The 9,644-nt window shown below is 50.0% G+C and overlaps 3 protein-coding genes across 6 annotated transcripts; 2 read left to right on the top strand and 1 right to left on the bottom strand.

Annotated features, from left to right (window-relative positions):
• Positions 1 to 147: 147 nt before the first annotated feature.
• Positions 148 to 1,962, top strand: SERF2 (small EDRK-rich factor 2). 2 transcript variants are annotated; one of them, XM_058737935.1, is made up of 3 exons: positions 148 to 282; positions 899 to 1,007; positions 1,602 to 1,962. In XM_058737935.1, the coding sequence occupies exons 1-3, from the start codon at positions 276 to 278 to the stop codon at positions 1,885 to 1,887; spliced, it is 402 nt and encodes a 133-aa protein (XP_058593918.1). In that variant the 5' UTR covers positions 148 to 275; the 3' UTR covers positions 1,888 to 1,962. The 2 variants fall into 2 exon arrangements, with proteins under 2 accessions (XP_058593918.1, XP_058593917.1); XM_058737934.1 differs by having other exon boundaries at positions 149 to 282; positions 1,625 to 1,962.
• A 117-nt stretch (positions 1,963 to 2,079) lies between these two features.
• SERINC4 (serine incorporator 4) lies at positions 2,080 to 7,403 on the bottom strand. Of its 2 annotated transcripts, XM_058737936.1 has the most exons (12): positions 7,290 to 7,403; positions 6,629 to 6,805; positions 6,280 to 6,458; positions 5,735 to 5,814; positions 5,511 to 5,604; positions 5,043 to 5,254; positions 4,772 to 4,867; positions 4,546 to 4,672; positions 4,074 to 4,146; positions 3,589 to 3,637; positions 3,289 to 3,442; positions 2,080 to 3,105 (listed from the first exon to the last, which is right to left on the bottom strand). In XM_058737936.1, exons 1-12 carry the CDS (start codon positions 7,401 to 7,403, stop codon positions 2,910 to 2,912), a joined length of 1,551 nt encoding a protein of 516 aa, XP_058593919.1. In that variant the 3' UTR covers positions 2,080 to 2,909. The 2 variants fall into 2 exon arrangements, with proteins under 2 accessions (XP_058593919.1, XP_058593920.1); XM_058737937.1 differs by lacking the exons at positions 5,043 to 5,254; positions 6,280 to 6,458; positions 6,629 to 6,805; positions 7,290 to 7,403 and having other exon boundaries at positions 5,735 to 6,178.
• A 605-nt stretch (positions 7,404 to 8,008) lies between these two features.
• HYPK (huntingtin interacting protein K) lies at positions 8,009 to 9,352 on the top strand. Of its 2 annotated transcripts, none has more exons than XM_058737932.1 (4): positions 8,009 to 8,178; positions 8,504 to 8,559; positions 8,824 to 8,891; positions 9,138 to 9,352. In XM_058737932.1, exons 1-4 carry the CDS (start codon positions 8,017 to 8,019, stop codon positions 9,335 to 9,337), a joined length of 486 nt encoding a protein of 161 aa, XP_058593915.1. In that variant the 5' UTR covers positions 8,009 to 8,016; the 3' UTR covers positions 9,338 to 9,352. The 2 variants fall into 2 exon arrangements, with proteins under 2 accessions (XP_058593915.1, XP_058593916.1); XM_058737933.1 differs by lacking the exon at positions 8,824 to 8,891 and adding an exon at positions 8,935 to 8,986 and having other exon boundaries at positions 9,138 to 9,300.
• Positions 9,353 to 9,644: the final 292 nt, after the last annotated feature.

Genomic DNA, 9,644 nt, shown 5'->3' with positions numbered 1-9,644 from the left:
GCCTACTTTCTCCCCGCCCGACCCAAGGCCTCGCTCAGGAAGCCCCGCCCCACGCAGCGCATTCGACCTGTGAACCCCCGCCCCACATCCGCCCGGGCTGGAGCGTGGCCCGCAACCCCACGTGTTTCTCCTTGCCCAATGGGAGGCCGAGCCCGGGCTCGAAGGGGCGGGGAGGAAAGGACGACTTCGCTACGCTTGGAGAAGGGGGCGGGGCCTGCAACGTCGGACAGAACGAGGGGACGCAACGGAGGCAGGCCGGAGCCGCTGCCGTCGCCATGACCCGTGAGCACCGAGGCCCTCTCTCTCTCTTGCCCCTTTCTTCCCGTCCACCCTAAACACTACTGCCGAATCTTGGCATTGACCTCCTCTTGGCTTCCCCAGCGAGGTCTTCTTCTGGCAGGGTTCTTTTGCGACCCTTACACGGAGCCCGGAAATCGGCCTTTTGCCCACCGCCACTTCTTGAGAACCCCCTCCCCCTCCTCTCGCCCCAGTCAAGCAGAGGCCTTCCGCGACCTCCCGTGGTGTGGGGAAAAGCCCTGAGCCCCTGTGATAGGCCCAGAGCCCCCCAGATTGCAGCCCATCCCCCACAGAGATCCAAACTGTCCACACACTAGCAGCCTGGACCCCGGTGCCGCCCGAAACTCGAAACACGCCTTGAGCGGACTCCTCGGAGCCGTCCTTCCACCTCCCGATTTGACCTGCCCCGTGGCACCTTGCCACCAGCGCCCCCCCCCCCCCCCATTCCCCGCCCCACTTAGCAGCCTAGGCCCCGAAATGGGTCGGTGTCGGGGCTGGGGAATGAGCGTGGGACCCTGCTGGTATCCTGGTGAGGGAAGAGGGTCGCCGGTGTGTGGCCATAAAGGCCCCCCGCGTCTCACCTTTTACCTTCTTTCTTTAGGCGGTAACCAGCGCGAGCTCGCCCGCCAGAAGAATATGAAAAAGCAGAGCGACTCGGTTAAGGGAAAGCGCCGAGATGACGGGCTTTCTGCTGCCGCCCGCAAGCAGAGGTAGCCCCAGGGAGGGGAGGGGAGGGAACGGGTGAGACCTGGGCTAGACCAAGGGTTGTACCAGGAAAGAGAGCTACCTCAGGGCTTACATCTGAACTAGTGAGGGGCAGAGTGCATTGCTTCCTCTAGGGTTTTATTTCCTCCCCACCCTCCAAATTGTTAGCACAGCCTGACAGGAAGGGACTGGGGCGGGTGCCTGCCCTCGTTTGATGTCTGAGTGCCCCTGAGTCTGACCTTAAGGGCAAGGGCAGGGAGCTTCACATTTCAAATGCGGTAGTGGTTATGACAGCACGGTACTTATGGCCCTCTTTGGTGTTGAGTTTCTCCTCCCTTCTCCCAACCTTCTCACTGGTGTTGCTGGGTGTGGTACTCAGCAAAGAATAGCTTTGGGCCTGTGTGGCCAGACTTCTGACCCCTTAGGCAACAGCCAGATAGAGACTGATTGCCTTTTAAGCCTCAGCTCTCTTCCTCTTGTTCTCCTAGGGTGGGAATACAGCAGGCACACGCTGAATTTTGTCCCATCCACTTCCATCTTATCCTTTGTGCCCTTCATCCCCCTGCATCTTGTCCTTTTTGCCCTCTGGTACCTCCCAGTGCCCCATCATCTCTACCCCTAGGGACTCGGAGATCATGCAGCAGAAGCAGAAAAAGGCAAACGAGAAGAAGGAGGAACCCAAGTAGCTTTGTGGCTTCGTGTCCAACCCTCTTGCCCTTCGCCTGTGTGCCTGGAGCCAGTCCCACCACGCTCGCGTTTTCTCCTGTAGTGCTCACAGGTCCCAGCACCGATGGCATTCCCTTTGCCCTGAGTCTGCAGCGGGTCCCTTTTGTGCTTCCTTCCCCTCAGGTAGCCTCTCTCCCCCTGGGCCACTCCTGGGGGTGAGGGGGTTACCCCTTCCCAGTGTTTTTTATTCCTGTGGGGCTCACCCCAAAGTATTAAAAGTAGCTTTGTAATTTCTTGAGCGCCTGGTTTGACTGGGGACTTGGGGGGATGGGGATGGAGGAATGGCTGCCCTTTCCCACCAAAAGGGGAGAGAACTTTAGACTCTAAAAGGTTTTAGATACGTAGACTAAGTGAAATATCACAGAAAAATTCTTTATTATACTACAACAAACAGACAAGTACTCCAGGTATGTGGTAGAGGAATCCTCTAAGAACCGTAGGAACTTCTTTTCTGTGATTTTTGTTCCCACCCAGACCTTGAACACCATCCCAAGGATGGAGTTGAGGGTCTAAGAAGGAAGGCTTCAAGACCTAAGTTTATGCCCCTCTTTCTCATTCTTCCTCATTTTGTTCGCCTGCTTGATAGTTGGCTCCCAAATCCTGCTGCTCTCTAGTATTCACATTCTCTTCTGTTCTGTCATTCTTCAAGGATTGAGGGTGGTTTTTGTCTTCCTGCTTCCTTTGACCTCAAGATCAGGATTAAAACCTAGGGTGGTCTTTGTTCCTTTCTTTCTGTGTCCTGGTTTGTTCTGGGCTGCTTATCTCCCTGGGCCCAGGGCTTGCTTATTTTCCTTTTTATCTCCAAGGGCAGACCCAAGTAAGTCTTCAGTCCTTGGTCTTTCCCTGCCCCCATCTCCATGCTGAGAGCCAGGAAAGGGCTGGTGCCACACTGTCTGCTGGGATCAGCAGTGGTTCCTGAGCTGCTAACTTGGGAGTTAGGTTCTTGAGCTGGGGTAAAGATGTAACAGTAGCTCCAGTGAGTCATATACTCTGCCCATGGCATTTAGAGTATGTATGGCCACTTTCTCCTATTCAGACATAGTACTGACTTCAGTCTAAAGGGAGATAACTGCCCATTATGTCCTTGAGGTATCTGCTGCGCTGGACAGTTCCTCAGTCAAAACTAGGAGTACAACCTCAAGGGAACCCCAGTTTGTTAACAGTACCTAGCTGAATATTTGTTATCTTGCAGTACTGATGCGATGGCATTGTCGCCTGAAAGTAGGTGACTGGAGGTCCTGGGTGGGGGACCAACAGAGTGGTGCCAGGAGCAGCCCAAGATAGAGGAGTACACAGGCCCAGCATGAGGCAACCTTGACCCAGAAGGTAGCCCAGCTACCTTTGGTGAAGGTCTTTTCCAGTTCTGCTCCCTCATAGCTGTGGAACCAAAGTCTCTGGTTAGAGAATATGTAGGACCTTAGCTTTTAGACCTGTCCTACCTCCCCACCAAAGATGATGGCAGACCCATGTTTGTCTCCAGAGAACCCTTAGGACTGGCCTTAAGTTGCTCTTCCTAAAATAGCTTTTCAGAAGTATAGCCCAGGCCCACTTCCATCCTACCTGAACCAGTTGGTAAGGGTAACCATGACATAGAGTGATGCAAGGAAGAAGACAAAATGGAAGGCAGAATAGCTGTAGGAGAAATGCTGGGCTTGCACTGGAGGAGCTGGAGAGGTCTCTTGGTCAGTTGGCCTGGTAGCCCCACCCCTTTGCCCTGGAGAGAGGGAAGGGCTGCTGGGAGCAGTGCCACTGAAACACTTCTTCCCTCCTCCCCCAGTTTCTTTTGTGAAGGCGCTCCAGGGCTCTTTGGCACTCTGCAGAAATCTACATGTTCTAATGGATATTCTTATGGACACTCACCTTCCTCTGGTTTCACTGTTTCAGGGCAGCAGAAACAGAGTGAGGGCTTCTGTAAAACAAAAGGCAACATGTTTTGGAATGACTTTTAAGAAAGAATGTGAGGGTATTAATATAGAAAACTCTCCCTTCTCTGAAAAGATAGGCTGGTATACAAAGTGGAGGCACATCTGGGTTCAAATTCTAGCTCCAGCATATAACTGGCTATGAAAACTTTGGTAAGATGTTTAACCTTTTGTGCCTCAATTTCTCCATTTGTAAAATGGAGCAAATACCTACCTCACAGGGTTGTTGTGAGGATTAAATTAAAAGAGATTATGAATGTAAAGTATCTAGCACAGTGCCTAGCACATTGTGGGTACTCAATAAAAGGTAATAGCAGCTAGAATCTGAGTATTCTGGGTAGAGGCTGGTAGGGTGTGTGTGTGTGTTTGTCTTTGTGTGTGAGGGGGGAAGGGCATTGGGGATATTGAGCTCTCCATCCTCACCTGGAACTCATAGCTGTAAACCTTGATGATCCACAAGGGCCCAAATACCTCAGCCAGGTAGGAAGCCTCATTGCTGAGAAAGAAGAGACAGTTCTCAAGCAGGTCCAGTCAAATAGCAAGAGTTGCCTGAGACTGTATTGCTAGCTGGTCCATGTTAGTAATTCTCAGGAGGGTATTGTATTCCCAGAGCCCGTTCACCATAAAGATTTATAAATCTCGTCATGTGAGGGCCCTAAAAATCTTTGTACATATTTTTAATTCTCAAGTCATTCTCCCTGCCCCCTTCATCTCATACAGATCATCTGACAAGTGCTATTCTTAGAAACTGTTTCTGTTTATGGGGAACTTTCCTCACTCTTGTCTTGCTTTCAAGTTCAAATAAACCATGATCCCAGACAGTCTCCTGACCATCCTTCTCTGTCCTGGATATCCTCCCTTCTCTCATACCTCTCCCCTTGATACTTTTACGCACCAAGCGAAAAGCACACAAGTATACATGATGCCAGCACTCAGCACTGCCAGCGATGTATATGGTGTTTGCGATTCCATTTTACTCAGGCCAGGCAGGCACAGAGTGTGGTTCTGTCCTTCAAAGATAACTGAGAAGGAGCAACAGAAGAAAGGTGGTAAGAACAAAGAACTAAGTATTTGGCAGGAACAAAAGGTTTTAGCATGGAGAGTCCAGGTCTGGTTCTTACCACTCTCTGGAGGACGGCTGGACAGTGCAGAGAAGGTAAGGTACATGATATAGCAGCTGATGATAGAGGCCTGTAGAAGGCCAGAACGGGGTTGCTCTGCAGAGAATGGAGATAATTGCTTTAGTTTACAGGGTAGTAATTTACACTCTGCCCCCATCTACACTATAGCCCACCCTTTGGAGGAAGACAATTGACTAAAATTAGGGAGGCTAATGAATATTTCTATGCTAAAGGTCTTCCAGATTTGTAATGTTGCAAGGCATGTACCCACTGAGGCGGATGCAGGGAGCGATGGAGAGAAAGGAGAGGAGGCCACAGAAACAAAGGTGTAGACTAAGCAGCATCTTGTTGAGCAGGCAGCCAGCTGGATGTGTGTAGTGGTGGAACAGGAGCACAGTTGCCACACCTGCCATGCTGTAGAATCCCAGGGTGGCCAGCAGTACAGCTAGGAACCAGCGGCAGTCTTGGGCTGCACCTGTCTGCCTAAGGGTAGGATGTGGGCAGTGGTTTGGGGCTCCACTTCTTTTTACCCATTACAATTCCTTCTCTCCTGGAACACTGGTGTGATTACTCATCCTACCTAACCCACAGAGTCATCACATTTCTGAGCTTTTTGGTAATGCTCAGTGGGAAGTTAATGGGACCATTGACCTGTCATGCCCTTTACCTAACCCACTGAGGCTAGTAATGTCAGACAACCTTCCCAAGAAGAACCTTTGGGGTTAGAGGTGCTCCTTACCAGTTTTTGTTCCAGGAATGGGCAAAGGCTGTGATAAGCACCAACTGCAGCAGGATGAATGTGAAGCCTCCACAGATGCCAATGTAATGCCAGGCTACAAGTGGGGCACCAGTGGGAAAATGTAGCTGTTCATATCATTACTTCTGGTTTTCTTCCTACCCTCTCTTTCTCTTAGAAAAACTATCAGGTTACTCCTGCTAATTAGGATATGAGATGGAAGGTACCTGGGAAGAGATGCTCATCAGGGATGCAGAAGGCAATAGCACAGAGACCTAGCAGGAACAGCAGTTTGAGGAACCAGAAGCTGGTTAGGAGACAAAACAAGACTCAAGAAAAGGCAAAGGAGAGTGAACAGTGCCTATGGAGAAAGGCAAAGAAGAAACCAAAACTATAGGAAAGAGGAGAGAAGAGACAACTAAGTATAGGAAAGGAGGAAGCAGTCCCATGTGAGAGGGCCTAGAAACTGGTCCGTCACAGCCTATTCCAAATTCTAACTCATACCTAAATAATGTCTGGACAATGTTTCAACAGTTGATAAAGGGTCTGCCTATAATAACCCCATTGTCATCTCCATTTTAGAAACTAGAAACTCAAGGAGGGAGGGTAAGTATGTGGCTCATGGTCACACAGTAAGTATGGCGGAAGTAGAGACTTAAATCTGTTTTTGGATTTTTCACACTGCTGTTACTTCATCTTGAAATTTCCTTTACTCAGCTTATGTCTACTTCCCTCCCCATCCTCACCCCACCCAAAGTGTATATACACAAACCTATTGTGTAGTTGTGCCCGCAGGCTAGTAGGGGAGTGGAGCTGGACTAGCAGCACAGCCTGCAGCAGGTGGAAGGTGGCAGTTCCCGCACATACTCGGTACACAGCCCCAGAACCACTGAGCACTGGGCAGTGAGAGTGGCCAAACAGATGGACACACAACCCTGAGGGCATCTGGATCTGGAGGGAGAGTCCATGTGAGAAATGTCAGGGCCCGTCATCATACACAGAGAGGTACCTACTTCTCATGGATGTATCCATTCACTTGTCCCCTACCCCCAATCTGAATCTTTTGTCCATGGAGGGTTTCTCCCTTTTTCTCATGTTGCAAACTGATCCCTCCCACTTACCCCATGTGCCTTCCCCCAGACCCTTTCCACTACTGTCCTTGACAGCAGAAGGCAGCAGACTGCTGAGGCCCCCACATGAAGGAGGATGTAGATCAGGCGGCTACAAGTAGACTCTGTGACAAGGGGCCATCTAGAATGGCAGCAGCAGGTACAGGGAGCAGGCCAACAGCAAGACACCTGAGGGGCAGAGCAGATGTAGGGCAGAAAGGTGGAGATTTGCTGAGGAAAGGCTTACATTAATGTATGCATTAGGTTAACCCAAGAGGCTGAATTTCAAAATTTCCCTTTCCCTTTTCTTCTCTCCTTTTACTCAGGAATTCTCAGAATCGTTTCAAGGTATTTAGGATTGCCTTCCACTGACATCAAGTAGAGCTTTCATCATAAGAGCTGATGCAGGCTTGAGCAGACCTTCCTAAAAGCCTAAGTCACACCTGGCCTCTCACCTTTCTGTAGACCTATAGATCTGGTACTGGTCAGTGGAAAGGATAGGTAGTAGTCTCTGGGCAAAGGGAAAGGCCTCAGAGGGTAAAGGAAGGCCTATCATCTTTATTGGCTCCTGTGGGTTTTCCTCCCCAGCTTCAGCCACTGTTCCCTTCCATTTTTTTCAGATAGTTCTTGCTCTAGGGACCTTCCGAACCTCTCTTCCAAGGTACGCTCTCACCTGATAGAAGGGAGGATTCACCATGACACTGCTGACTCCAGTGCGTTGTGTCCGGAGAAGGGAGGTGTTAGGGCCTGTGACCGCCTTTGCACCCACCATCGTGGTCCCAGGCATTAGACCCAGGTCCACCAGATGGAAGGTAGATGAGAAAGCAGTTTTCTTTTGTCTTCATAGGGGTGGTCACCCAGTTTAAGGTAGAATGGGGAGGGACATCAGGAAAAGACACCGACCTCCAGGATGAGGTAAATGCAAATGTCTCTCTCAAGCTACTTCTCTCCCTGGCCTTTGGCCACTCAGGCTGTTCTCCCCAGATTAGGGAGCAGTTTGCAAATCAGGCCTCTGGTGGATTAGCATTCTTAATTGGTTTAGGATTAGAGCGTATCCATCCTGGTTGGACAGAATTACTTGGGTGGGGCAGGGGGGCGGTGGTGTTGGTGAGGGGGGTAGAATCTAGGTGAAGAGAAGGATGTCTGTCGGTTGGGAAGTCCTGGAGTGGTGATGGGCTAGGTGTGGGAGAGGGCCTTGGAGGAAACAATACTAGAACACTGGAAGGAAGTCCGAGAGACTACCTGTTGTCCTGGCTGAAGCTTCTAGAATCCAAAACATTAATGAAGGTGTGGCCCGAAGCCAGCCCCGCCTCGTCCTCTCCGGGCGGAAGTTTCGGGGCAGTTACCGGAAGTCTTCGTGAGGTGGGGCGGGGCCTTTGCGGCAGCACGGTGGGATCAGTATGGCTACCGAGGGGGATGTGGAGCTGGAGTTGGAGACTGAAACCAGCGGCCCGGAGCGGCCTCCGGAGAAGCCACGGAAGCATGACAGCGGTGCGGCGGACTTGGAGCGAGTCACCGACTACGCGGAGGAGAAGGAGATCCAGAGTTCCAATCTGGAGACGGTGAGGTTGGCCGTGAGCGTGTTTGGGTGGGCAGAGAGCGGAGGGGCCTCTTAGGTTGTAACTGTGATCCTCGCTCCCAAGATGGGGACCCCATCTAGTTGGCGAGAGAAGGCAAAAGGGAAACCGTCATTAGAGCCCTCCGCTTGCAAAAGGAGCTTGACGAAGATTGGGTTTAAGGTGGACAGAATTGAATTAAACCTAGGCCTTGCTTCCTGATACACTCGTCATCGCGAATGGACCCCCTGACCCGCTTATTACTGGCTTTTTAGATTGTTAGCAATTGTGGGTAGCAGAGCAGTAACCAGATATTTTCCCCCCCCCATAGGCGATGTCCGTGATTGGAGACAGAAGATCCCGGGAGCAGAAAGCCAAACAGGAGCGGTAAGTTTACCTACGTGCAGCCAGCCCTACCAGTTCATCTCTTTCCCCCATACAAAAATAAAGGCATCGTTAAGCCTTTATACCTTGTACTGTTCTTCAACTCTGTCACCAGTTCCTGCATATATAAGGTTTCAGCCTTACTCTCGTGTCGGTTGGAAGGAAAGGCCTCCTGACAGTCCCTGCTGCCTCTCCTAGATTCCAGACAGGAGGGGAAGGGGGTGTTAGGTGAGGGAGTGGAAGTCATTTTGTGTTTTCACTCAACAGTGTTTGTCAGAAGTCATTTATTTGGAAGGCACAGCTGGGAATGATCCTTCCTGGGATGGTGAAGACTGGTGAGTTTAGAGAAGGAGGATTAATGTACATGAATATTTGCAGGGAGAAGGAACTGGCCAAAGTCACCATTAAGAAGGAAGATCTGGAGCTGATAGTGAGTAGTAATGCTTAACTAGTGTATGGGCAGAGGAGTTTACATTGCTGAATTGGGGTTGTTTACTGAAACAAGTAGAGTCAGCAAGTCTTGGTGGCATTTTAATACTCCAGAAGAGGCTTGGGTAACATCATTGATCCTTTTCCTGCAGATGACAGAGATGGAGATCTCACGAGCAGCAGCAGAACGGAGCTTGAGGGAACACATGGGCAATGTGGTAGAGGCTCTTATTGCCTTAACCAACTGATCTTTGCTTTCTCAGACCCACTCACTGGATTATTTTATTTCAATAAAGACTTATTCTTATTTTGCAATTATCTTGGATCAAGTGCTATATGTATCATACTGTAATTTATTGTAGCAAATTTACATGTTGGAATATAACTGAATTTAAGCAACTCCCCTCATCCCCCCAGGATTTCATGAAATTATATGAAGGATCAGTATAGAAAAATACCTCATGACCTCATGTTCACATGCAGATGCTAGGTGGCAGGCCAAACTCAACTCATCTAACTAGCTAAATAGTATTCAAGGTATATTTGGAGTCTCAGCAAAATTGCTGAAGCCCATGGCATGGTCTCTACAGTGGTTTACGAATAACTCAAAGAGCAGTACTTGCTAAGGAGCCACTGTATATAGATGTAAGCCACTAGTC

The sequence above is a fragment of the Neofelis nebulosa genome, chromosome 7 (genome assembly GCF_028018385.1).
Source record: "Neofelis nebulosa isolate mNeoNeb1 chromosome 7, mNeoNeb1.pri, whole genome shotgun sequence".
Classification (NCBI taxonomy): domain Eukaryota; kingdom Metazoa; phylum Chordata; class Mammalia; order Carnivora; family Felidae; genus Neofelis; species Neofelis nebulosa.
The sequence above is the reverse complement of the archived record's forward strand: the minus strand, read 5'-3'. Positions and strand labels throughout refer to the sequence as shown.

What these genes read in the sequence shown, in the direction of transcription:
- HYPK (XM_058737932.1), top strand. Translation starts at nt 8,017, where the DNA reads ATGGCTACCGAGGGGGATGTGGAGCTGGAGTTGGAGACTGAAACCAGC. An exon ending in AGAGTTCCAATCTGGAGACG is followed by an intron (nt 8,179 to 8,503) that starts GTGAGGTTGGCC and finishes CCCCCCCCATAG; the next exon opens with GCGATGTCCGTGATTGGAGA. An exon ending in CAGAAAGCCAAACAGGAGCG is followed by an intron (nt 8,560 to 8,823) that starts GTAAGTTTACCT and finishes TTCACTCAACAG; the next exon opens with TGTTTGTCAGAAGTCATTTA.
- SERF2 (XM_058737935.1), top strand. An exon ending in GCTGCCGCCCGCAAGCAGAG is followed by an intron (nt 1,008 to 1,601) that starts GTAGCCCCAGGG and finishes GGTACCTCCCAG; the next exon opens with TGCCCCATCATCTCTACCCC.
- SERINC4 (XM_058737936.1), bottom strand. Translation starts at nt 7,403, where the DNA reads ATGCCTGGGACCACGATGGTGGGTGCAAAGGCGGTCACAGGCCCTAAC. An exon ending in CGGGCACAACTACACAATAG is followed by an intron (nt 5,815 to 6,279) that starts GTTTGTGTATAT and finishes TCTCCTAACCAG; the next exon opens with CTTCTGGTTCCTCAAACTGC. An exon ending in CATTCCTGGAACAAAAACTG is followed by an intron (nt 5,255 to 5,510) that starts GTAAGGAGCACC and finishes TCCTACCCTTAG; the next exon opens with GCAGACAGGTGCAGCCCAAG.